The sequence below is a fragment of the Mobula birostris genome, unplaced genomic scaffold (genome assembly GCF_030028105.1).
Source record: "Mobula birostris isolate sMobBir1 unplaced genomic scaffold, sMobBir1.hap1 scaffold_691, whole genome shotgun sequence".
Lineage (NCBI taxonomy): Eukaryota > Metazoa > Chordata > Chondrichthyes > Myliobatiformes > Myliobatidae > Mobula > Mobula birostris.
Genome location: NW_027278410.1, coordinates 40,775 through 68,546, shown reverse-complemented (window position 1 = coordinate 68,546; position 27,772 = coordinate 40,775). Strand labels below are relative to the sequence as shown.

Here is a 27,772-nt window from a genome sequence, read left to right as displayed (position 1 = left end):
CAGAAGGGCTGAAGGGCCTATTTCTGTGCTGTAGTTCTCTATAACTCTGTGTACTTATGCAGGTGACAATAAGCTCGATTTTTGTTTAAACTTTACATTTCCCTACATCAATTGCATCAACTACAACCCTCCTGGTTCCTCAGCTGTGAGTGAGCCAGCTTTCTTAGTTACAAACAATCATTGAAAACCTGCGCAATACACACAGACAATGCAAGAACTCGTCAGGCCAGGCAGCATCTATGGAAAAAAAAATGAACAATCAACGTTTCGGGCCGAAACCCTTCTGAGACCTGCGAATTGATTAACTGGTGTTGTTCGGAGGACAGGGCGGGTGAACCAATGATCTATTGGGCTACCCGCATGTCAGCCAAGGGCAGAACCCTTGATGGACACAAGCTGGGAACGCTCGCTCGGCGCTTATCTGCATAGAAGGGGGGGCGGTAGGTGGTGAAATTGCGGAGAGTGGGCGGGTTCCTGCATGATTGACGGTGAGGATGTGGTTGAAGATTTGCAGGGAGTGCGTGACGATACGATGTACAAGCTATGACGACATAATAGGAGGCGAGATTGACGGTGGCTTCCCCCTTTCTGAATGGCTGATGCCTTGGAGAAGTGGGCGGTTCACAGGCCGTTTCCCCGTTCTGATAGGCTGCGCTGACGCCACGTGACATGTTGGATTCGATCCGACGAAGGGATGGCAGCTTCAATGATGGACGTACGAGGGCGGAGATGTCGATTGGTCAGCTGGCGAAAGAGTGAACAGCCTTGCTGGGGCGGGCCTTCTCATATGGATGGGTAGTTCAGGCCTCTGATTGGGTAGAACTGCGGTTTGATGAGCACGACAGAAGGAGCTACTCGGGTGATTGGCGAAGCGGGTGGGCTACAGGATGGCGGAACCACGGATGATTGACGGGCGCGGCGGCTCCACGTCGACAGGGAATATCAAGATGGAGGCGCTGGCTCTGGTGAGCGGGCAGCGGGCGGGACGGAGGAAAGCGGAGGTCCCTTGCGGGGGTGGCGGCGCGGGTCCTGGAGTGGGCGGGGGTAGGTTCTATGGTCGGGCCGGAACCTGGGGTTTGATAGTGGGCGGAGAGGGAGGGGGAGGAGAAGTGGGGAAGAGAGGAGAGGGCAGTGAGCAAGTCTACCCTCATACCCCCTGGTATTCCGAATTTCCTTATCGTACTCCCCCTTTCTTCCTATTATTCCTGCTCGTTTTTGCCCCACACTGGTTAATGAGTGATATGGTGAACATTCAATTGACAGAGACAGCAAAGGGAAATTTTGCCTTCAGCACAGTTAACATTACAAGCACCCCAGGTGTAACAGGGCCCTTTGAAAATCGGAATCGAAAAACCACTCTGTCGCTCGATGTGTAAACGTGTAGGAACTCTTTGGTTCTAGAGAATTAGTGTGGCAGGATGGCACAGTGGGTAGACCCCCTGACTTTTCGCTCCAGACACCTGGGTTCGATCCCCTCCTGTGTGTGTGGAGTTTGCACATTCTCCCTGTGATTCTGTTGGTTTTCCCCAGATCTTCCAGTTCTCTGCCACCTCACAACAATATGTGGACCCTCAGGGTGTGCATGAAGGGTAGAATCTCGGATGAGTTTGTAGGAAAGTTGTGAAAACTGGAATGTTTCCCGCTTCTCTTAAATCCATTGGGGTCCTTTCTCTCTGTTCCAAAAAAGTTCAAGATTTCCGATTCTCGATAAACGGCATGAGTTATTTCAGTGCTAGTAAATAAGAAATGCGTCGACTTATCTATTAAGGTTAGCATGAATGTCGTGGGCCGACATTCTGTGCTGTTGGACTCTACTGACTTGACAATAATGATTCTGCTGGTATCCTAGTGAGCCAGTCCCATCTGCCTACATTTGGCCCATATCTAACCGTTCCTATCTATGTAACTGTCCTGGTTTCTTAAGAAGTTGTAATTGTACCTACCTTTATCAGCTTGTTCCACACACCCATCACTCTTGGTGGGTGAACATGTCGCATTTAATCATGGCCCTCTCACTTTTAAACCACGTTCACAAGTTTTAGACTTCTCTAACCTATCTACACACCTCTTGGTTTGATAAACCAAAGTCTGGTCACCTCTCAGCCTCCTTTGCTCCAGGGAAACCCATCCCAGTCTATCCAGTCACTCCTCCTACAGTGGTGTTAGAAAGTTTGAGAACCCTGTAAAATGTTTTCTATTTCTGCATAAATAGGACCTAAAATGTGATGAGATCTTCACATAAGTCCTAAAACAAGATAAAGAACCCAATTAAATAAATAACACAATAAAAAAATTATACCTGTTCATTTATTTATTGGGAGAAATGATATTACATGTATTCGTTGGAAAAAGTATGTGAAACCTTTGCTTTCAGGACTGATCAACAGTTACTGGAAATGTGATTAAAGTTATTGCTGTTCGGTGGGCGGGGGGGGGGTCACACCAGTTACTGAAAGCAAAGGTTTCACATATTTTTCAACAACTATATATAATATTGGATCATTTTTCTCAATAAATAGAACAAGAACCATAGAAAACTACAGCACAGAAACAGGCCTTTTGGCCCTTCTTGGCTGTGCCGAACCATTTTCTGCCTAGTCCCACTGACCTGCACATGGACCATATCCCTCCATACACCTCCCATCCATGTATCTGTCCAATTTATTCTTAAATGTTAAAAAAGGACCCGCATTTACCACCTCGTCTGGCAGCTCATTCCATACTCCCACCACTCTCTGTGTGAAGAAGCCCCCCCTAATGTTCCCTTTAAACTTTCCCCCCCTCACCCTTAACCTATGTCCTCTGGTTTTTTTCTCCCCTTGCCTCAGTGGAAAAAGCCTGCTTGCATTTACTCTATCTATACCCATCATAATTTTATATACCTCTATCAAATCTCCCCTCATTCTTCTACGCTCCAGGGAATAAAGTCCTAACCTATTCAACCTTTCTCTGTAACTGAGTTTCTCAAGTCCTGGCAACATCCTTGTAAACCTTCTCTGCACTCTTTCAACATTATTTATATCCTTCCTGTAATTTGGTGACCAAAACTGAACACAATACTCCAGATTCGGCCTCACCAATGCCTTATACAACCTCATCATAACATTCCAGCTCTTATACTCAATACTTTGATTAATAAAGGCCAATGTACCAAAAGCACTCTTTACGACCCTATCTACCTGTGACGCCACTTTTAGGGAATTTTGTATCTGTATTCCCAGATCCCTCTGTTCCACTGCACTCCTCAGTGCCTTATCATTAACCCTGTATGTTCTACCTTGGTTTGTCCTTCCAACGTGCAATACCTCACACTTGTCTGTATTAAACTCCATCTGCCATTTTTCAGCCCATTTTTCCAGATGGTCCAAATCCCTCTGCAAGCTTTGAAAACCTTCCTCACTGTCCACTACACCTCCAATCATTGTATCATCAGCAAATTTGCTGATTCAATTTACCACATTATCATCCAGATCATTGATATAGATGACAAATAACAATGGACCCAGCAATGATCTCTGTGGCACACCGCTAGTCACAGGCCTCCACTCAGAGAAGCAATCCTCCACTACCTCTCTCTGGCTTCTTCCATTGAGCCAACATCTAATCCAATTTACTACCTCTCCACGTATACCAAGCAACTGAATCTTCTTAACTAACCTCCCATGCGGGACCTTGTCAAAGGCCTTACTGAAGTCCATGTAGACAACATCCACTGCCTTCCCTTCATCCACTTATAAATAAGTGAAGAAGTATAATTTTTTTTGTATTATTTAATTGGGTTCTCTTTATCTAGTTTCAGGACTTGCGTGAAGATCTGATCACATTTTAGGTCGTATTTATGCAGAAATAGAGAAAATTCTACTAGGTTTGCAGACCTTCTAGCATCACTATAGCTCAAGCCCTCCGTAACCCCCAGTGAATTTTTTCTGTACCCTCTCCGTCGCATCCCATCCCTCCTATCGCTGGGCGACCAGAAGTGTACACGGTACTCCAGGTGCAGTTTCAACAATGTCTTGTACAGCTGCAGCATGACTCCCCAACTCCTGATGAAGGGTCTCTGCCCAAATTGTCTTCTGTTCACTCTTTTCCATCAATGCTGTCTGGCCTGCTGAGCTCCTCCAGCATTTTGTGTGTGCTGCTTGGATTTCTGGCATTTTAAGATTTTCTTGCATTTTACCCCAACTCCTGAACTCGGTACCCTGAGTGCCAAAATACTATTTCATCAGCTCTCTCTGTTCTACAACATTACCCTGTCATTTACCAGTCTCTCTGTGTACCCATACCCCGAGCTGCCTCTGTTTTACAACACTCCGCTGTCATTTCCCGGTCTCTCTGGGTACCTGTGACCCTGAGAGAGTTCCCTCTGATCTACAACACTCCCCTGTCATTTACCAGTCTCTCTGTGTATCTGTACCCCGAGCTCCCTCTGTTCTACAACACTCCCCTGTCATTTACCAGTCTCTCTGTGTACCTGTACCCCGAGCTCCCTCTGTTCTACAACATTCCCCTGTCATTTACCAGTCTCTCTGTGTACCTGTACCCCGAACTCCCTCTGTTCTACAACACTCCCCTGTCATTTACCAGTCTCTCTGTGTACCTGTACCCTGAGCTCCCTCTGTTCTACAACACTCCCCTGACATTTACCGGTCTCTCTGTGTACCTGTACCCCGAGCTCCCTCTGATCTACAACACTCCCCTGTCATTTACCGGTCTCTCTGTGTACCTGTACCCCGAGCTCCCTCTGTTCTACAACACTCCCCTGTCATTTACCGGTCTCTCTGTGTACCTGTACCCCGAGCTCCCTCTGTTCTACAACACTCCCCTGTCATTTACCGGTCTCTCTGTGTACCTGTACCCCGAGCTCCCTCTGTTCTACAACACTCCCCTGTCATTTACCGGTCTCTCTGTGTACCTGTACCCCGAGCTCCCTCTGTTCTACAACACTCCCCTGTCATTTACCGGTCTCTCTGTGTACCTGTACCCCGAGCTCCCTCTGTTCTACAACACTCCCCTGTCATTTACCAGTCTCTCTGTGTACCTGTACCCTGAGCTCCCTCTGGTCCACAACACTCCCCTGTCATTTACCAGTCTCTCTGTGTACCTGTACCCCAAGCTCCCTCTGTTCTACAACACTCCCCTGTCATTTACCGGTCTCTCTGTGTACCTGTACCCTGAGCTCCCTCTGTTCTACAACATTCCCCTGTCAATTTTTCCTCTCCCCCCCCCTCTCCCCCCCCTCTCCCCCCCCTCTCCCCCCCCTCTCCCCCCCCTCTCCCCCCCCTCTCCCCCCCTCTCCCCCCCCTCTCCCCCCCCCTCTCTCCCCCCCCCTCTCCCCCCCCTCTCTCCCCCCCCTCACCAGTGCTTTATAAAGCCTCAACATTACATCCTTGCTTTTATATTCTCGTTGTCTTGAAATGAATGTGAATATTGCAGTTGCCTGCCTCACCGCTGACTCAACCTGCAAATTAATCTTTAGGGAATCCTACCCAAGGTCTTCCAAGTCCCTTGTTCCAAATCCTAAAATCAAAAATTCTTGGATTTTTGAATTTTCTCTCCACTTAGAAAACATTCTATGCATTCTTTTCTTCCACCAAAGTGCATGACCATACACTTCCCGAGATTGTATAGAGTACTGGTGTTTGCAGAGAGAGACAGATAGAGAGAGTGTGAAGCAGCAGGAGGGAGAGATATCTGTGGTGGAGGTCAGGATCCAACCGGGATAGTGGTACAGCCTGCCATGCCACATTGCCCCCCTATGTGCTTGGCGGATGGACCGTAACCTTGGAAGACAAGGGTGGTGGTTGTTGAGATTGGCAAGGCTGGAGTTGTGGATCCGGCCCACCACCCCAAACCCCCATTCCTGGAACATCACCAGAGACCTAGAGATGCACGCCCTCGAGCCGAAGTTCTGTCCTACACTCAGGCTGCGATCTAGTGAGAGTCAGTGCATCACAGAACTTTGTCTCGCTGGCCCCAGGCACTGGCTTCAAGCAGACGGCGAGGGACCCTGGGCAAGGGCAACAGAGTGGTGAAACCCCCTCCTGCAAGACTGGGAGGGATACAGGGCTGGGGGGCAGTGGGATTTCTTTGGGGACTGACATGGCAGTGAATAGGGAGAAGTTGTGTGATTGGTTTGGGGATTGACGTGGCTGTTGGGAGAGAGTGGGGCAGTGAGATTAGTTTGGGGACTGACACAGGGCTGTGGGGAGAGAACGGGACAGTGGGTTTAGTTTGGGGACTGATGCAGGGCCGTGGGGAGAAAGTGGGGCAGTGGGATTAGTTTGGGGACTGACACAGGGCTGTGGGGAGAGAGTGGGGCAGTGGGATTAGTTTGGGGACTGACACAGGGCTGTGGGGAGAGAGTGGGGCAGTGGGATTAGTTTGGGGACTAACACAGGGCTGTGGGGAGAGTGGGACAGTGGGTTTAGTTTGGAATGACACAGGGCTGTGGGAAGAGCGGGTCAGTGTGGGGACCAACATGGGCCGCAGGATTAGTGTGGGGAGTTTCAAGGACTGTGGGTAGTGCATGGAGAATTGTATTTACTGTTTGGTATTACACTTCCGAAATGTGATCTTCTGTTACTGTGCAATGTGTGCTTTCAGGAGCCCACCCTCTACACCGTGAAGGCAGTTCTTATCTTGGACAATGACGGTGAACGCATCCTCGCCAAGGTAGAGTGTGTTAATGTGTTCTGTCTCCTCCCAACCTTGGCACCTCATCAGGTGCTCTTCCCATCCCCCATACTCCCCCACTTTGGTACTGCATTCGACGCCTCATCTCTTGTGCCACCCTTCACTTAGCTTTGTCACTGTTCTCCCCTTTCTCTCTTTCTCACCCCCTCTTGCTCCTCCCCACCACCTTTTCCCCACTCCACCATCTCCCCATTTACACCATCCTCTCCCTCCCTCTCTTCTTCTTTATCTCTGATTCCTTTGTCAATGGCAACCTCGCTCTGCATTTGTGTGTCTGGCTGTCTCTTGCTCCCTCTCTCCCAACTTCCTCTGGATTGCCTTGATAGTGACACAACTTTTTTCTCTCACCCCTGCAGTACTACGACAGTACCTACCCAACGGTGAAAGAACAGAAAGCCTTTGAGAAAAACATCTTCAACAAGACACACAGAACCGATAGTAAGTGTCCAAGTGAAGAGAATCAGGTTAATTATTGCTGATTTGAAGACTTGATGATTTGAAGAGGCAACAGTACAATGTAGCACACACATAAAATTACTCTACGTTACAAAATAAATAGTGCAAATAAATAGGTGTAAAGAGGTAGTGTTTATGGGTTCATGGATTGTACAGAAATCTGATGGCAGAGGGGAAGAAGCTGTTCCTGAATCGTTGAGTGCAAGTCTTCAGCTTCCTGTAGTTCCTCTCTGAAGGTCGTAATGAGAAGAGGGTATGTCGTAGGTGGTGAGGGATCCTTAATATTGGATGCTGCCTTGAGGTCCTGCCTCTTGCTGATGTTCTCGATGTTGGGGAGGTTTGTCCCTGTGATGGATGTGGCTGAGTTTACAACCATCTGTAGTGTCTTGTGATCCTCGGCATTGGAGCCTCCACACCAGGTGGTGATGCAACCAGTCTAAATACTCTCCACTGTACATCTCCAGAAAATTGTTTGAGTCTTTGGTGACACACCAAATCTCCTCAAACTCCTAACGAAGTAGAGCTGCTGGTGTACCTTCTTTGTGATTGCATCAATGTGTTGGGCCCAGGATAGATTGTCTGAAATGTTGACACCAGGAAATTGAAGCTGCTCACCCATTCCACTGCTGACCCCTCGATGGGGACTGGTCTGTGTTCTCCCGACTTTTCCTTCCTGAATTCCTGAAGTCTAAAATTGATTCCTTGGTCTTACTGACATTGTGTACAAGGTTGTGGTTGTGACACCACTCCGGTTTAAGATGGTGCTGGTGAAGCACAGTGACAACTTGCTGACAGCAAAAAGAACTGTTAATTACTTTATTAATCACACCTCTCTCAAAAATAATTGCTGCCATCAAAAGCCTGTAACTTCCCTTTTGGAGCTGAACTTTTGAACTGCCTATGCAATCCAGCATTTTTGTGGTGGGAACTGAAGTTTTGAAGGTGCAGGTCGGTTGTGGTGTGGCATGTACGAGCCAAATTGAGGTGCTGCAGTCTAGGCCCGAGAGCGGGGAATGTGCCAATGTTTGGTCGCTGGAATAGTCTTGGAGGCAGAACTGAGGCGAGGCAGAGTCAAGGCAGCGGGGCGTGGGTCTGAGAGGAAGGAACAACCCAAGGTTTGGCTGATTTAAATGCTGGGCCAGATTGAAAAGGTCAGGGTGTCAGGGCCAAAGGCCACTGTTCATTTTGTTGAATAAGGTTTACTCATCTCTGCACTGAACTGAGGCTGTGACCTGCAACTAATGGGCTCCTGGATCAGCTGCAGTGATGAACTGGCTTTTTGGCTGTGGACTCTATTTTGTGAATTTCAGTTCTCAGTGTTATTGTTTGTACAATTTGTATTTGTTCCTACACATTGGGTGTTTCACAGTCTTTTTAATGGGTTCTATTGGGTTTCTTTGTTTTGTGGCTGCCTGTAAAGAGACGAATCTCAAGGTTGTATACAGTACACGTATTTTAATAATAAATGTACTTTGAACTTTAAAACTTTGAACTAAACCAGCCAATCTGTCACTCCGCTACAGCTCCTCTGACAGCTCCTTCCTCTGTGTGTGGAAAACTTGCCAATGGGTTCCCCTCTAGATCATTTTCCCCCTCCCCTTAAACCTGTGCCTTTTAGTGTCAGACTTCCCCCACCCTGGGGAAAATGGCTGTGACGACCACCTTATCTGTGCCCCTCGTGGTTTTATAAACCTCCATCATGTCACCCTTCAGCCTCCTTCGCTCCAACCAGCCAACCTGTCTCACTCCACCTCTGTGCCTTGTTGTTGTCGCTTGTTCACCACTTTATTCTCCCTGAGCTCAATGATATTTGTATCCGCAGGTGAGATAGCGCTGTTGGAGGGACTAACAGTTGTCTACAAGAGTAATATCGATTTGTATTTCTACGTGATCGGCAGCTCGCATGAGAATGAGGTTAGGAGAGAGCTCCCCGCTGCTGGGGGGGGGGGGGTTGGCGAGGAGGGAGTGCCCTGCTGTGGGAGGGTCGGCGAAGAGGGAGTGCCCCACTGTTCGGTCGGTGAGGAGGGAGCGCCCTGCTGTGGGAGGGTCGGCGAAGAGGGAGTGCCCCACTGTTCGGTCGGTGAGGAGGGAGCGCCCTGCTGTGGGAGGGTCGGCGAGGAGGGGGCACCCCACTGGTGAGGAGAGAGCGCCCCATTGCTGGGGGGTCGGTGAGGAGGAAGCGCACAACTGCAGGGTGGTCAGTGAGGAGGGAGCGCCCCCCCCGCTGTGGGACGGTTGGTGAGGAGGAAGCACCCCACTGTGGGACGGTCGGTGAGGAGGGAGCACCCTGCTGTGAGACGGTCGGCAAGGAGGGAGCGCCCAACTGCTGGGGGGTCGGCGAGGAGGGAGCGCCCCACTGCTGAGGGGTCGGTGAGGAGAGAGCGCCTTGCTGTGGGAGGATAGGCGAGGAGGGAGTGCCCCACTGCTGGGGGGTCAGTGAGGAGGGAGCGCCCCACTGCTGGGGGGTCAGTGAGGAGGGAGTGCCCTGCTGTGGGAGGGTCGGCAAGGAGGGAGCGCCCCACTGCTGGGGGGTCAGTGAGGAGGGAGCACCCCACTGCTGGGGGGTCAGCGAGGAGGGAACGCCCTGCTGTGGGAGGGTTGGTGAGGAGGGAGCACCCCAGTGTTGGGGGGTCGGTGAGGAGGGAGCACCCCAGTGTTGGGGGGTCGGTGAGGAGGGAGCACCCCACTGGGAGGGTTGGTGAGGAGGGAGCACCCCACTTCTGGCGGCTCGGTGAGGAGGAAGCGCCCCACTTCTGGCGGCTCGGTGAGGAGGAAGCGCCCCACTGCTGGCGGTTCGGTGAGGAGGGAGTGACCCACTGCTGGGGGGTCAGCAAGGAGGGAGCACCCCACTGCTGGGGGGGTCGGTGAGGAAGGAGCGCCCCACTGCTGGGGGGTCGGTGAGGAGGGAGCGCCCAACTGCAGGGGGGTCGGTGAGGAGGGAGCGCCCCACTGCTGGCGGTTCGGTGGTGAGGGAGCGCCCCACTGCTGGCAGTTCGGCGGGGAGGGAGCACCCCACTGCTGGCGGTTCGGCGGGGAGGGAGCGCCCCACTGCTGGCGGTTCGGTGAGGAGGGAGCGACCCACTTCTGGGGGTTCGGCGGGAAGGGAGCGCCCCTCTGCTGGGGCGTCGGTGAGGAGGGAGCGCCCCGCTGCTGGGGGGTCGGTGAAGAGGGAGCGACCCACTGCTGGGGGGTCGGTGAGGAGGGAGCGCCCCACTGCTGGGGGGTCGGTGAGGAGGGAGAGTGCAACTGCTGTGTGAGTGTCGTGAGGAGAGAGCGCCCCGCTGCTGGGGGGTTGGTGAGGAGGGAGCACCCCACTGCTGGGGGGTCGGTGAGGAGGGAGCGCCCCACTGCTGGGGGGTCGGCGAGGAGGGAGTGACCCACTGCTGGGGGGTCGGCGAGGAGGGAGCGCACCGCTGTGGGAGGAGCTGTGAGGAGGCACCAGTGTGGGAGGGTCTGTTGCACCATGGGAGGAGTGCAGGACGGGAGTGTCTTGCTGCGTCTTGAGCGGCGAGCAGGGAGTGCTGCTCCACTGGAGTAGGACTGCAGTGTTTTAATCATCTTCTCAATCTCTCCTGCTTTCCCACAGTTGATGCTGGTGGCCGTGTTACACTGTTTGTTTGACTCCTTGAGTCAGATGTTCCGGTAAGGGTACAGTCTCTCTCCACTATATCCCTCCTTGTCTCTGTGACCCTCCCTCTCTCTCCGCTACATCCCTCCCTGTCTCTGTTACTTGCGGCTTCCCTTACATCCCTCCCCCCGCCAAACTCTGTGACCCCTTCCCTCCGCCAAACTCTGTGACCCCTGCTCTGCCTCACCTCCTTCCCCGTCTCCGTGAACCACCCCCCCATTCCTCCCTGTCTCTCTAACCCCCTTCTTCCTCAACACGTATTCCTGTCTTTCTGACTGTTCCCTGTTTTCAGCAAACCCTCTCACCCCTATGCCATTCTCTTTTCTTTTTCTGGAAGTGTTGTTAATGTTGAAAATGTGGGAAGTATATTTCTCTATGATTTTATGCTGCATATGATCTGCACACACCACATTCTGAACATCCTTCGAAGACCATCCCGAACAAACTGGATCTCTCTCAGGAGTATTGACCCTTCTTTCTTGGAGCCATTCATCTGCACAAAGCACTTCTTGCAACAGGGACTCTCCTTCGAATGGCATTCTGCAGCATCTTCTCTGTTTCGGTGACCCCCCTCTCTCCCCTACACGTTTTCCCATCTCTGTGACACCTTACTCCATGTCTTTGTGATGCCCATCCCCGTCACTGTGACCCCCTTTGGTTTCTACACCCCTCCCTATCTTTATGACCCCCCCCCTTACATCCCTTCCCTTCTCTCTGATCCCCACCTTCCCCTACACCTCTCCCTATGTGATCCCCTCCCTCCAATGGACCCCTCCCTATTTCTGTGTCCCCTCCCTCCCCTATCTCCACCCTGTCTCTGTGACCCCCCCTCTCCTACACCCTCCCCTACACTCTCTCCCATCTCTGTGACCTCTCCCTCCCTCCCCTACAACCCGCCCCTTCTCCCTGATGCCCTTTCACCTCTACACCCCTCTCCGTTTCTGTGATCCCCTCCCTTCAATGGACCCCGTCCTATCTCTTTGTCCTTTCCCTCCCCTCCCACCCCTACTTCCTTCCCTTTCTCTGTAACTCCCCTCCCTCCCCATCTCAGTGACCCCCCTTCTCTACACCCCTCCATGTCTCTGTGACCCCCTCCCTCCACTACACCCTTCTCTGTCTCTGTGACCCCCTCCCTCCACTGCACTCTTCCCATCTTTGTTACCCCCTCACCCTTCCCATATTTGTGATGCCCATCCCTTCCCTATACCTGTCTCCATCAGTGTGACCCCTTTTCTGGTCCCTAGACCCCTCCCTATCTTTGTGATGTCCCTCACTGTTTCTGTGACCTCCACTCTCTCCTACACCCCTCTCCGTCTCTGACCCCCTCCCACCCCTACACCCCTCCCCGTCTCTGTGACCACCCTCCCTCCTCATCACACCTTCCCATCTCTCTGACCCCTCCCTGTTTTCAGCAACCCCACTCACCCCTGTCATTCCCCACCACTTTCAGGGAACCATGTTTATAGAGGCAAAACCATTTGATTCTTTATCCTGTGCAAGTTAGAAGAAACTTTAGAAGTGTGGAATTTGGAAGAAGTGAATATATTGAAACGTTTCAGCCCCAGAGGGGACAGGATGGGGGATATGTTTTCAGCAGTGGGAAGGGTTTGAATGAGTTAAAACATAGAACATTACGCACAGTACAGACCCTTCAGCCCACGATGTTGCGCTAACCTTTTAACCCACTCTAAGATCAATCTTACTCTTCCCTCTGACAATGCCCATAATCTTGTTGTTACATAGTCAGAGTCTTAAAGCACTACAGCTCAGAAAAAGGACCTTCAGCTGATGTAGTCCATCTAAACTGTTATTCTGCCTAGCCTCATTGATCTGCACCTGGGCCAAAAGTCCTTCTATCCATATGGAGTTACAGAAACTTCTCTTAAGTGTTGCAACTGAACCCGCATCAACCACTTCCTCTGACAGCTCGTTCCACACTCGCACCACACTCTGAGTGGAGAAGTTCCCACCCAGGTTTTCCTCAAATATTTCACCTTTCGTCATCAAACTATGACCTCTAGTTCTAATCTCACTTAACTACAGTGAAAAAAGCCTGCCTGCACTTACCCTATCTATATTTCTCATGAGGGTGGTGGGGTGAAGATACATCTACACCAAAGAAGGTGTAAGGTGCTCCTTCTGTCTGATATTCTGTAGGTCACCCATTCCACTGTGTAGCACCTGCATAGCCCCCTGATCGGGGTCATGTGAAGCTATGGAAGCAGGTGGTGGATGCATATCGCAAGTCCTGGTTATGCAACCACTGACAACGGGCAGAGTACTGATAATGGCTGGGGTCACCCATCCTGTAAAGACACTGCCCAGAAGAAGGCAATGGCAAACCACTTCTGTGGAAAAATTTGCCAAGAACAATCATGGTCCTGGAAATACCATGGTCGCCCACATTGTACGACTTGCACATAACGAGCAAGTGGGATACCCCTCATAATTTTGTATACTTCTAGCCCCTCATTCTCGTGCGCTCTAGGAAATAAAGTCCCAGCCTACTCAACCTATCTTGATGACTCAGGTCTTCAAGTCCCAGCAACATCTTGTACAATTTTCTCTGCACTTTTTCAATGTTATTAATACCTTTCCTATAGGTAGATTATCAGAACTGCACACAATAATTGAAATAGCCTCACCAATTTCTTTTTACAACTCCCAACTCCTATACTCTTTATTTCTTTCCTTTTTAAATCTTATTAATTATTATTGAAAATCAACAACAGAGAAAAAATACATCAAAATAATCAAGATCACATATCCATATGTAGAGTAAGAGTTAAACTATCAACCAGGCTAAACAGTATATCAATAATAATCAAAAAACAAAGTATTAAAGGTTTTTTTGGGGGGGAAAAAGGAAAGAAAGAAAAAAAGAACCCCTACTAACTAAAAAGAGAAAACCCCTAATAACTTAAAAAAAAAAGGGGAAAAAAAAAACCTCATTTGGAGCACGAACCCGGAGTTGTGCGCCATACAAGCTTCCATAAAAAAAAAAGACATCATTCCGCCAACCAAATCCATATACCCAAGCATCAGAAAAGGACCATCTTTATTAACTCAAGTCAAATGGTAATAACGGGTAAAAGAACCCCACCTTTTCTCAAAGTCAAATTTAGGATCAAAAGTTCGACTTCTAATTTTTTCCAAGCTAAGATATACCATCACCTGAGAGAACCATTGTATCAAAGTGGGAGCAGAGGCATCTTTCCATTTTAATAAAATAGCCCTTCTAGCCAATAATATGACAAATTCAATTATATATTGGTCAGATATAGAAATACCGTGTTGAGGAATTATACCAAACAAAGCTGTCAATTTATTAGGTTGTAAATTGATTTTCAAAGCTTTAGAAATTGTAGAAAAAATAGATTTCCAAAATTGTTTCAGTACAGAACACGACCAAAACATATGTGTCAATGTAACTATCTCAGTTTTGCATCTATCACACTGACTATTTACATTAGGAAATATTTTAGACAATCTCTCCTTTGTCAAATAATAATCATGTACAATTTTAAATTGAATTAGAGAATGACTGGCACAAATCGAAGAGTTAACCAGCTCCAAAATTCGCAACCAATCCTCTGTTATCAAGGTCGTATTAAGCTCTCTTTCCCAATATTGCTTAATCTTAAGTAAAGGATAATTATCCTGTTGTAATAGTAAGTTATATATTTTCCCAGTAAAACCTTTCACTAAAGGGTTCATTTTTAAAATAATGTCTAACGGGTCAGAATCTTGTATATATGGAAAATTACTTAAATATTCTTGTAAGAAATGTCTGACCTGAAGATATTGCAAAAAATGTGAATATGAGAATATTTAGTTACTAATTTCTCAAAGGACATCAATCGACCTTCTTGAAATAAGTCCATAAAGGAAAAAATTTCTTTATTCCTCCAAAGAGAAAAGGTGGGATCACTAAGTGAAGGTTTAAATAAATAGTTTTGATAAATTAAACTAAAAAGGTTAAATTATTTAAGATTAAAAAGCTTACGAAACTGGTACCAAATTCGTAATGATTGATTAATCATAGAATTTATATTTAGAATAGAAATTTTGGCTAATTGTACAGGTAAAGGAGCTCCTAATAACGAAGTTAAGTGAAATTGTTTCACAATTTTCAATTCCAAATCAACCCAAGATGGTCGTTCCTTTTTATCGGTCCAATATAACCAAGAACACGCATAACGTATATTAACCGCCCAATAATACATTCTTAAATTAGGCAAAGTAAGACCTCCATCCTTTTTTAATTTTTGTAAATGACATTTTCCAATTCTTGGTCTTTTATTATTCCAAACAAAAGATGAAATAATAGAGTCAACCTGATCAAAAAACTTCTTAGTTAGAAAAATAGGAATGCTTTGAAATACATATAAAAATTTTGGTAAAATCATCATTTTAATTGCATCAATTCGACCTACTAACGAAAGTGTAAGTGGATTCCATCTAGAAAAAAATTGCTTCATAAAATCCACTAAGGGAGCTAAATTAGCTCTATAAAGGTCTTCATAAATTTTAGCGATGATAATACCTAAATTTTTTAAAAGAATCTGTAACTTTTAGAGGAATGTCATCATATATAGAAGCGGAATCATTTAGAGGAAATAATTCACTTTTATGCAGGTTTAATTTATATCCTGAAAACAATCCAAATTCATTTAATAATTTCAATAAGCTAGGAATAGATTCTTCGGGATTCGAAACATAAACTAAAAGATCATCTGCATAAAGGGAGATCTTATGAATAGTCCCATTTATAGAAATTCCTTGAATATTTTTAGCTTCACGAAGTGCAATAGCCAAGGGTTCCAACATCAAGTTAAATAACAGAGGACTTAACGGACATCCTCGTCTCATACCCCGGGAAAGTTGGAAAAAGGGGGATCTACAGTTACTAGTGATAACAGTGGCAATAGGGCTTTTATATATCAATCGAATCCATTTATTAAAACTAGTACCAAAGCTAAATTTCTCTGAAACTTTAAATAGATATTTCCATTCAACTCTATCAAATGCCTTTTCAGCATCTAGAGAAATAACACATTGGGGAATCTTAGAGAGGGATGAGTATATAATATTTAACAATCTCTGAGTATTAGAAAAAGAATAACGACCTTTTATAAAACCCATTTGATCCTGAGAAATAATTTTAGCTAGTATATTCTCCAGCCGATTAGCCATTATTTTTGAAAGAATTTTGGCATTCACATTTAATAATGAAATAGGTCTATACGAAGCACAATCAGTAGGATCTTTATCTTTCTTAAGAATTAAAGAAATAGATGCTTCATAAAATGTGGAAGGTAACTCTCCTAACAGAAAAGAATTTTTAAGCATTTCCAACATATAAGGAGTAAGCAAATGTTCAAATTTTTTATAAAATCCTACAGTAAAACCATCCAATCCAGGAGCCTTACCAGATTGCATTGAAAGAATAGCTTTCTGAATTTCTCTTTCAGTAAAAGGAGCATCAAGAATTTGCTGATCTTCAACAGATATTCTAGGAAAATCAATCTTTTGTAAAAAGGCATATGTATTAGAAGGGTCAGCTGGAAACAGATTTATAGAGTTCACTGTAATAGTCTTGAAAAATTTTATTAATATCTTCATAATTACAAGCTAAACTACCATCTCCCTTACGAATTTTTAAAATTTGTCTTTTAGCTCTAACTGCTTTAAGTTGAGATGCTAATAGCTTGTTACTTTTATCTCCAAACACATAAAATTGACTTTTTAATTTAAGCAAATTTCTTTCAATAGGATAAGTTAATAGTAAATTATATTGTGATTGAAGTTCAACCCTTTGTTTAAATAAATCAACATTAGGAGAAGCTGCGTAAGTATTATCCAGATCTTTAATTAGTTTGGAAATTCTATCTAACTCTATTTTTGTCTGTTTCTTGAGTTTAGCCAAATAGGATATTATCTGACCTCGCAAATATGCTTTGAGTGTATCCCATATAATCAATTTCGAGACATCTCATTATTAAAAAGAAAGAAATCTTTTATCTGAATCTCTATAAATTTAACAAAGTCCAAACTTTGTAATAAATTTTCTGGAAAGCACCAAGGCAAGTTTACATTGCTAACATCATTTAACTCAAAAGTTAAGCTTAAAGGCCCATGATCCGAGACTGCAATAGCATCACATTCACATTTCCGGACAAAAATCGGAAATCAGCTATAAAATAATCAATTCTCGAATATTTATTATGAACATGTGAATAAAAAGAATAATCTCTGTCATTAGGATGTAAATGTCTCCAGGATTTCTATCAAACCATAATCAATTAAAAGGGAATTAATAAGTGTTGTCAAACGACTTGGAAGCTGCTGATTGGTTGAACTTTTGTCAATCAAAGGATTTAAGCAACAGTTGAAGTCACCTCCCATCAGCAGCATATATTCATTTAAGTCTGGTAATAAACCAAATACGTTTTTAGAAAAAGAAGGATCATTTACATTAGGTCCGTCTAGATTAACCAGGACAATTTTTCTATTACAAATGGTTCCTTTAATAATTAAAAATCTACCATTATTATCTGAAACAATGTCTTCTTGAATAAATAAAATATTAGATTTAATAAAAATAGATACTCCCTTTGTTTTATTTTGACAAGTAGCATGGTATTGAAGGCCCTTACATGTTTTAAAAAATCTATTTTGATCGCCTGTTCTGATATGCGTTTCTTGAGCAAAAATTATATCGGGCTGGAATCGATTAATAACTTTAAATGTCTTCCTTCGCTTAATAGGGTGATTCCAGCCACGTATGTTCCAACTAATAACGTTTATCTGTTTAAGTACCATTGGATATTATTCTTAAACACGACAATACACGCATACTATTGCGGGCTAATCAAAGATGGCGGTGATGAATATAACCAAATAGAAAACGCGCATGCTCCAGAACTCCATAATGGGGGAAAAAATACAAAAAGTGTGTGAAACAAAAATCCCACAATAAACACCAAAATACAAAAATACCCCCAAACCTCCCACTATCCCCAAAGAAGGAAATCCGGCAAAAGAGAGAAAAAGCCGGAATGCATCCCCAAGAAAAGAAACATAAGAACGGGGTTCCGCGTGCCGCTCAATTTAAATAATGATTAAAAGTTTTTTCTCCCAATTCCTCCCTCCCCCTTACAAAGAAAATACGTAACCTTAAGATAAGAAAACCCAGCAAAGAAAAAAATGTTTATACTTAATCATTGAAAATAAGCTAAAGGAATGCGAAGACAGTCTCCAAAGACGCCAAAACAATACTATTAACCCAGTTTAATCTCTAAAGAGAGAAAAGCAGCGCCATTATTCTTTAATTTACTACCTTATTTAACAAAAAAATTAAAGCTAATTATCTATTACTAAACACTCCATAATATAAGAAAAAAATCTATATAAACTGCAAGCAAACTATCACTTAATAAAGAAAAATAAAAACATAATCAAACCAGTTCACAATCTATCCGCTGTATTAATTCACTCCGTGTACTAAACAGTCCTCAAAAAAAAGGTCATTCTTTTGTCAAACCAAGAAGACCACCTCTTCTTTAAGTAATCCATTGATCAAAAGATATCTTCAGCATTACCGAAGTCTTCAAAACCTGTTTTCTTTCGGAGAGTTATTCAGAGACTCTAATATCCTTCATACTTCAGCCGACTCCACAATAGAATTGACAAAATCCGATGCCGCTTGGGGATCCAAGAAGACACGAGGGGTAGAGTCTTTAGGAAATAACCTTAGTCTCGCTGGATATCTCAAGGATGGAAAAAGACTTTTTTCATAAGCGATCTTCATGGCTGGTATGAATTTGATCCGTTGTTCCATAACTTCCCATGGATAATCTTCATAAAAACGGATCTCAGAACCGTTAAATTTTAAAACTTTGTTTTCTTGCATATTTTATGATTTGGTCTTTAATTTTAAAGCGAAGAAAGTTGACTGAAATTGGTCGAGCTTTACCTGACGAAGTGAAAATTCTGTGAGCTCTTTCAATCTCAAGAGGCTGAGATAGAATATCCGGGAACAGAGATTGAAACAGATTGGCAAAATAATCCAATAAATTCCCATGTTCGGAGCCTTCCTGAAGACCCAGAATACGAATGTTATTTCGACGAGACTTTGCCTCTAAATTGACAATTTTGCGTTGAGCCTGTTCCAGTCAGGTTGAAATATCCGCAATCTGACATTTCGATTCTTTAAACTCAGTATTCAAGGAAAGAATATTTTCCTCAATAATCTGTGAACTCTGTAGGAACGACTTCAACTCAGAAGTGCTATTATCCATTTTGTTATCGAGACCCATCAATGCACGTTCCAAACGCTCAGCCCAGACAGGCATATCTTCTGATTTTTCTTTTGAAGTTTTTCCCTTTCCATTGCTGGGTTCAAAAGGCTGTTTTCCACTTCTTAAAGGATGCGACATAATGACTGCTATTTCCCTCCAAGATCCAAAAAATAAAAGTTGAATAATTCAAGGTTTAGACTGGGGAAAAGGAGGAATTAAAGGCAGCCACAAAATTTATGCGTTACTCCATTGAGCTACGGGCGGAAGTTCCTATACTCAATACTTTGATCCATGAAGGCCAATGTGCTAAAAGCTCTTTATGACCCTATCTACATGTGACACCATTTTCAAGGAATTTTGTATCTGTATTCCCAGATCCCTCTGTTCTACTGCACTCCTCAGTGCCCTGCTTCTCACCGTATAAGACTTGCCCTGGTTTGTCCTCCTAAAGTGCAACACCTCACACTTCTGCATTAAATCTGCCATTTTTCAGCCATTTTTCCAGCTGATCCTGGTCCCACTGCAATCTTTGATAGCCTTCCTTGCTATCCACTACACCCCCAATCTTGGTGTCATCCACAAATTTGCTGATCCAGTTAACCACATTATCATCCAGATCACTGATAGAGATGAAAAGCAACGGACTCAGCACTGATCCCTGCAGCACATCACTAGTCACAGGTCTCCAGTCAGCGAGGCAACCATCTACTACCACTCTCTGTTTACACTCACTAAGCCAATATCCTGAATGCAAAACAACTGAACCTTCTGGACAAGTCTCCCATGCTAGAGTTTGCCAAAGCATTGCTAAAGTCCATGCAGGCAATGTCCACTGCCTTTCCTACATCAATTTCCCCAGTAACTTTAAAAATCTCTCAAATTGGTGAGACATGACCTACTACATACAAAGCTATGTTTAATTTCCCTAATAAGGTCCTGTCTATCCAAATACTTACATACCTTTCACTGAGAGTGCCTTCTTATAGTTTACCCAATATTGATATTATGCTCACCAGCCTATAATTTCCCTGCTTATTTTTAAAGCCTTCCTTATACATTCTTATTCTACTATGCTATTTTATTTTAAAATTTTATTTATTTTATTCTACTATCAAAGACTTTGTACTTTTTAACCCTGGGGGAAAAAGATATTGCTGTCTACTCTATCTATGTCTCTCAGAAACATCTATCAGGTCTCCCCTCAGCCTCCACCGCTCCAGAAAATACAACCCAGGTTTGTCCAGGCTCTCCTTATAGCCCATGCTCTCTAATACAGACAGCATCCTGGTGAACTTCTTCTGCACCCTCTCCAAAGCCCCCACACCCTTCCTGTAATGGGGTGACCAGAACTGAATGCAATATTCCAGATGTGGCCCAATTAAAGTTTTATAAAGCTGCAACATAATTTACCGATTCATGAACTCATTGTCCAACTAATAAAGGTGAGCATGCAACATGCCTTCTTTACTGCCCTGTGTAACCATTTTCAGGGAGCTATGAACTTGTGCTCCAAGATCCCTCTGCACATCAACACTGCTGAACAGTCTCCTGTCCCTTTACACCTGACCTCCCAAAGCGTACCACCTCACACCTGCCCAGATTAAGCTCCAGTCAGGATATTTTCAACAGGACATCCTTTGAAGTTTGGTAGACTGTTCGGTGACAAACCAAACCTCCTTAACCTTCGAAGAAAATAAAAATGTTGCTGCACCTTCCTTCTGATTGTGTCACTGTGCTAGGCCCAGCACAGGTCATCTGAGATGTTAACCTCCCAGGATCTAAAGGTTCTGACTCTCTCCACCTTCTCTTGTAGCCACAGTCAGGTCCGGAGGAGGCTGCACTGGGAAAGGAGAGGAATGTGCCCATGATGTTTTGTGGGAGAGGGAGAGGAAGAGATGAGGGAAGAGGGAGAGGGACGAAATGCATTTAGTTAATATACCAGGGTCTGGGTCTGATGGAATCTTCGAAAGGGGATGTAAATTAAATAGGTAAATTAGTGTGTCATTGTGACATGTACTGAGGTACAGTGAGAAACATTGTTTTACATGCCATCTAAACAGATCATTTCACCACATCCGTACTTCGAGGTAGAACAATGTAAAACAATAACAGAATGCAGAATGAAGTGTCACAGTTACAGAGAAACTGCAGTGTAGACAGACAGTAAGGTGCAGGTCAGAAGTCCATCCTATCGTAGTAGGGGATTAATTGTCTTATAACTGCAGTGTAGAAGCTATTCTTGAGCCTAGTTCTTTGTACTTCAGGCTTTTGCCTGATGGGAGGGGGGGAGAGAAGAGAGGATGTCCGGGGTGGGTGGGGTCTTTGATAATGCTGGCTGATTTACTGAGGCAGTGAGAAGAGTAGACAGAGTCCATGGAAGGGAAGCTGGTTTCTGTGACGTTCTGAGCTGTGCAGTTTCCTGTGGTCACAGGCAGAGCAATTGTCGTACCAAGCTGGGTTTGCATCTGGATAGGATGTTTTCTGTGGTGCATTGATAAGGCTAGAGAGGAGGTACGGTCATTTAAAACTGAGATGTGTGGGAACTTGTGAAATTCTTGAAGGGGTGAGGAGGAGGTCACCGTCCTAAAGAGGAGGGTTGATGAGTATTGAGGCATAAAGGGCTCTGGGAAACTGGAGGGGAAGAGGAGGTGGGGTCTGGGGCAGATGGGAGGTTAGGGGAGCAAATGGTAAGGGTGAGATGGGAGGGGGATGCCACAGCCTCCCCTTCATTGATGTAGCTCCATTCCTATGTGTGGTAGGAAGAAGGTAGAGACACACCCTTAACCCTTCCAAACCTTTCTGTTTTTTGTTCGTTCTTCAGGAAGAATGTGGAGAAGCGGGCTCTCTTGGACAACATGGACGGTGTATTCCTGGCCATCGATGAGATTGTGGATGGAGGGTATGCCCCAGATATTCCCCCTCAGCCCATTCACCAGGGGAAGTGCTGTTCACACCCCTCAGATCCTTTCCTCATCGGAAGGAACAGTTTCTCTCCCAACTCCTCACACCCATTTCCCTCCCTCCCTCTCTCTGTCTCCCCCTCCATCTCACTGTCTTACATCTCCCTTGCCCATACCCTCTAAAACAGACAGCATCCTAGTGAACCTCTTCTGCACCCTCTGCAAAGCCTCAACATCTTTCCTATAGTGGAGCGCCCAGACCTGTATGCAATTCTCCAAATTTGGCCTAACCAAAGTTCTATGAAGTTGAACATAACCTCATGACTTTTGAACTCAGTGCTTTGACCAATAAAAGCAAGCGCTCCATAAGCCTTTTTAACCACCCTGTGACCTATGTAGCCGCTTTCAAGGAGCTATGAACTTGGAGCCCAAGATCTGTCTGCTCAGCAACACTGCCCTTAACAGTGTGCTGACTCCTTGTATTTGCCCTAGCGAGGTGCAATACCTCACCGTCATATGGGTTAAACTCCATCTGCCATTTCTCTCCTATATCTGCTAATATATCCCATTGTATTCTTTCCCAGCCTTCTACACTGTCCACAACTCCACCAATCTTGGTATCATCTGCAAACTTACTAACCAACCCATCTACATTTTCATCTAGGTCACAAACAGCAGAGGTCCCACTACAAATCCCTACGGAACACCACTAATTGCAGACCTCCAGTTCAAATAAGCCCCTTTGATCACTGTCCTCTGTATTCTATGTGGAAACCAGTTCTGAATCCAAACAGCTAATTCACCACAGATCCTATGCATATTTATCTTCTGGATTAGTCTCCCATGAGGGTCTTTGTCAAATGCCTTACAGAAATCCACGTAGGCAACATCCACTACCCTACCCTCATCTATCTCTCTTGTCACCTCGTCAAAAAACTCAGTCAAGTTGGTAAGATACGACTTGCCCCACGTGAAGCCATGCTGGCCATGGGGTGGCACGGTAGCGTAGAGGTTAACACAACGCTTTACACTACAGGAGATTACTGCTGTTGCCTGTCAGGATTTTGTACATTCTCCCCATGATCGCGTGGGTTTCCTTCCACAGTCCAAAGACTCTCTGCCCTCATTCCCCCCATCCCCTACCCCACCCTGTCTGTCCACCCCACCTCCCATCTCTCCCCTCACTTGCCCCCATACCCTCTCTGTTCCATTTGCTCCCCCACTCTTGCTCTCCCTCTCCACCAGTGTCCCTTTCTCTCCCCTATATCTTTCCCGTTCCTGTGATCCCTTCCCTCCCCCACACTCCTCCCAATCCCTGTCACCCCCTCCCTCCCCTGTGCTCCTCCCTGTTCTGTGTGAACCTCCAGCACCTGCACCTCTCCTTGTCTCAATTTGTTTTTCTTCCCTGGTTATACCAGCTGACTGAACGTTCTCTTGTGTTGCAGAGTGATCCTCGAGAGTGATTCACAGCAAGTGGTGCAGAGGGTGGCACTAAGGGTAAGATGACTTTTCTTTCCTGCAAGCGCTGTCCCCCAACTCCCCACTTCCAGCACTCGGAGACTTGCGAGCTCAGCCCTCGCCAAGCTTTCCCCGACTCCATAGTCCAGCTCATCGGCTCCATCTGCTGGGCAGCGCTGCCAATTTCAGGGAATCTGAAAAGGTACGAGATATTCTGCAGGTGCTAGAAATTTGATTTTATTTTATTAAATCTTGAGGAAACGCACAAAAAGCTGGAGGAACTCAGCAGGTCAGGTAGCATTAGTGGAGATAAATGAACAGTTGATGTTTTGGGTTGTGATGAAGGGTCGCAGCCTGAAGAGTCAACTGTTTATTCGTCTCCATCAATGCTGCCTGATTTGCTGAGGGTCAAAGTGGAGCTTATTGTCACACACAAAGGTGCGCGGGTGCAGTGAAAAACTTGCTTGCAACAGCATCACAGGCACAGAACATCAGAGACACAGCATCCACAGGAAAAACACAAACAATTTTTACAAGAAAGAACATGTTTAGAACAAAAACAAAGTCCACTTTAGTGTCAAGAGTTGCTGTACTGAGGTGGTGATTAGCATTGCACCGGTTGGTTCAAGAACTGAATGGTAGCTGTTCCTGAACTTGGTGCAGCTTCTGTACCTCCTGCCGGATGGGAGCTGTGAGAAGATGGGATGGCCCGGATGGTGGGGATCTCTGATGATGGACGTTGCCTTCCTGAGGCAGCACCTCCTGTAGACACTACCGATGGTGGGGAGGGAGGGATGTGTCCGTGATGTATTGGGCCGAGTCCACTGCTCTCTGCAGCTTCTGAAGCACTTGAATTGTCTTATTAGCCTGTGATGCAGCCATTCAGGATACCTTCATCAGTACATCTGTAGAAGCTTGTTTGGGTGTCTGGTGACAAGCTGAAACTTCTTAATCTCCTATGAAAGTAAAGACACTGTAATTGTGTCTGTGTGCTTGGCCTGTGAGGGGTCATCTGAAATGTTAACACCCAGGAATTTAAAGCTGCTCACTTTTTCCACTGCGGATCCCCCAATGGACACACTTGTTTGCCCTCCTTCCCCTTTCTGAAGTCAATGAGCAGGTCTTCAGTTTTACTTACATTGATGACTCGATGTGGGAGGGGCAGTGAGGAGGGGGCAATGTGGTAGAGACGAACAGGACAGTGCAGTGTGGGCAGGGGTGGCGAGGGAGCGCCGTAGAGGGACTTGAAATTGGTTTATTATTGTCAGTTGTACTGAGATAGAATGAAAGCTTGTCTTGTACACTGTTCATTCAGATCAGGTAATTTCACAGTGCTTTGAGGTAGAGCAAAGTAAAACAATAACGGTATGCAGAATTAAGTGTAACAGCTACAGGGAAAGTACAGGTAAACAATATGATGAAAAGGTAATGACAGGGTAGATTGTGAGGTTAAGAGTCCACCTCATCAAACCAGGGACCGTTTAATGATCTGATAACAGTGGAGTAGAATCTGTCCTTGAGCCTGGTGGATCGTGCTTTCAGGCTTTTGTATCTTCTGCCTGATGGGAGGGGGGAGAAGGGAGAATGTCCGGGGTGGGTGGGATCTGATTATGCTGGCTGCTTTACTGAGGCAGTGAGAAGTGTAGGCAGAGTCCATGGAGGTTTCTGTGATGTGCTGAGCTGTGTCCACAACTCTCTGCGGTTTCTTGCGGTCACAGGCAGAGCAGTTGACATGATGCATTCAGATAGGATGGTTTCTGCAGTACACTGATAAAAATTGGTGAGTATCAAAGGTTGTACAAGACATTTGTAAGGCTGCACTTGGAGTACTCTGTACACTTTAGATCACCCTGCTATTGGAAAGATACAATTAAACTGGAAGGCATGCAGAAAAAAAAATATGAGGGATGGCGATGAGGGGGTTGTGTGGGAGGGTTAGTGAGGATGGAATAGTGTTTTGCAAAAGCAGACTTATTTTGGCCTGTCTGACTTCCTGCTCTGTCTGTGTGCATGTCTCAGTGTCAGGATAATACTGTGTGTGTTGTCTATTGTAGACAACACAGGACGATGATGGAGTACAGATGCATGTTTCCCTGAAAGTTGACAGGGTGGTGAAGAAGGTGTTTGGCATGTGGCCTTCATCAGTCAGTGCACTGAGTACAAGAGTTGAGATGATGTTATGCTACAGTTGAACAAGATGTTGGTGAGGTTACACTTGGAGTACTGTCTACAGTTTTGGTCACCCTATTATAGGAAATATGTATTAAGCTGGAAAGAGTGCAGAGGAGATTTATGAGGATGTTGCTGGAATTCAAGCAACTGAGTTACAGAGAGAGGTTGGCCAGTTCTTTACTCCTTGGAGTGTAGGAGACTTGGGGGTGACCTTATGGAAGTGTGTAAAATCATGAAAGGCATATTCATTTTCCCCAGGGTTGGAGATTCAAGAATTAGAGGGCACAGGCTTAAGGTGAGGGGGGAAAGAGATTTAATAGAAACCTGACGGGCAACATCTTCACCTAGAGGGTGTGCTGCCAGAAGAAGTGGTTGAGACAGGTACATTATCATTTAAAAGTCATCTGGTTAGGTACCTGGATGGGGAATTTTTAGAGCAGGGATTTCCAAACCTGAAGTCCATAGACCCCTCGTTTAATGGTGGGGGTTCATGGCATAAAAAATGTTGGGACCCTTGGTTTAGAGGGATGTGAGCAAATGGGACCGGCTGAGATGTGAATTTGGACCACAGGGCTTGTTTATATGCTGTGACTCTCACTCAGGATTCTGTCTCACTCACTCTCTCTCTGTCTTCACAGGCTGATGATGTACCCTTGACGGAGCAGACTGTTGCACAGGTAAGACTCACCGACCACTGTGTCCCACTTCTCCCCAGGGTTGTTTGCTGATGCAGTGGTGGTAGGGATAATAAGCTCCAAGCAACAATCCCACATGTCCCCTCGAGTCCCTGCACTGTCCCCCCCGCTTCCCGCTTCAGCTAAAGACTCCTCCCCTAACCTTCCCAACCTCACCTTGACCCCATTGGCTCTCCTGAGCCTCCTTGAACCCCTGCCCTTCCTTCCCCCTCCCCCACCCGCCCTGACCATTGACCCACCGGGCCACCACTCCGCTGACCCAGACGCCCGCCTGATATTCCCTTGCCCTCTACCCTCCTGCCACTCCCCAGTATGAGCCAACTAACCTCTCCCCATCTTTCCACCCCCCCCACACCCACCACAGGTCCTTCAGTCGGCCAAGGAGCAGATCAAGTGGTCTTTACTGCGATAGACACAATACCGGACACATTCCTTCTCTCCGCTGACATTCCCGGGGTCTCAGCACTGATACTGGACTGCAAATCTATTCTTCCCCCCCACCCCCACAGAATCTCCACTTATGGAGGAGGTGTGGGGCCCCCCATCCCCAGGGACGCACTTTCGTTCTCAAGTGCAATGATTTGTGGGTTGCAGAGCGATGCAGACACATGGGACAAAAGGTGACAGGGACAGTGGATTCCTCATGCAGACAGAGTTCAGGAGGAAAGGATGCTGAGGGCTCCCCTTGAATGAACCCACTCTCGCCCTCCCCTCCAACTCTCCCTCCCCCTCTCTTGCCCTCATGCGCATACAGAGAGCTGGTTATTCTCTCAAACCCATTTATGCCGCTCTCTCATACCAGTCCTGCTCCCTCTGAATCGATCCCATCTCTTGTACCGAACCCTGCTGCTCCATCAGTCCTCTCTCCAGTGGATCCCCACTTAACTGTGGTCTTCAATAAACTCCTGTTGAACTGGTCTCTTGTCTGCAATACTGATTCAAGATTCGGACTCAAGATTCAACCGCACGGATACTGCTGTCTGTTCCTAGTGTGGGTCCGATTCAAGGATAGGGATCATGAAACTATGCATGGTGTGGGTCTGACCGAGGGAAAAGGAGATGGGAACTGTGCACAGTGCTCCCGGTGTGGGTCTGACCCAGGGATAGGGAGATGGGAACTGTGCACGGTGCTCCCGGTGTGGGTCTGACACAGGGATAGGGAGATGGGAACTGTGCACGGTAATCCCAGTGTGAGTCTGAACCAGGTTTAGGGAGATGGGAACGGTGCACGGTGCTCCCGGTGTGGGTCTGACCCAGGGATAGGGAGACAGGAACTGTGCACGGTGCTCCCGGTGCGGGTCTGACCCAGGGATAGGGAGACGGGAACTGTGCACGGTGCTCCCGGTGTGGGTCTGACCCAGGGATAGGGAGATGGGAACTGTGCACAGTGCTCCCAGTGTGGGTCTGTACCAGGAATAGGGAGATGGGAACTGTGCACAGTGCTCCCAGTGTGGGTCTGACACAGGG

General features: G+C 46.2%; 1 protein-coding gene across 1 annotated transcript; it reads left to right on the top strand.

The window, feature by feature from the left end:
* The first annotated feature begins 856 nt into the window (after positions 1-856).
* copz1 (COPI coat complex subunit zeta 1) lies at positions 857-27,223 on the top strand. The gene is made up of 9 exons (XM_072250841.1): positions 857-965; positions 6,604-6,672; positions 7,050-7,131; positions 8,972-9,063; positions 10,736-10,791; positions 21,902-21,979; positions 23,426-23,477; positions 26,249-26,287; positions 26,670-27,223. Exons 1-9 carry the CDS (start codon positions 888-890, stop codon positions 26,715-26,717), a joined length of 594 nt encoding a protein of 197 aa, XP_072106942.1. The 5' UTR covers positions 857-887; the 3' UTR covers positions 26,718-27,223.
* The last annotated feature ends 549 nt before the right edge of the window (positions 27,224-27,772 follow it).

Excerpts from the sequence above, each read along its gene's own strand:
- copz1 (XM_072250841.1), top strand. The coding sequence starts at position 888 with ATGGCGGAACCACGGATGATTGACGGGCGCGGCGGCTCCACGTCGACA. Across the intron at positions 7,132-8,971 it reads CAAGACACACAGAACCGATA|GTGAGATAGCGCTGTTGGAG; the intron begins GTAAGTGTCCAA and ends TTGTATCCGCAG. Across the intron at positions 21,980-23,425 it reads GATGAGATTGTGGATGGAGG|AGTGATCCTCGAGAGTGATT; the intron begins GTATGCCCCAGA and ends CTTGTGTTGCAG.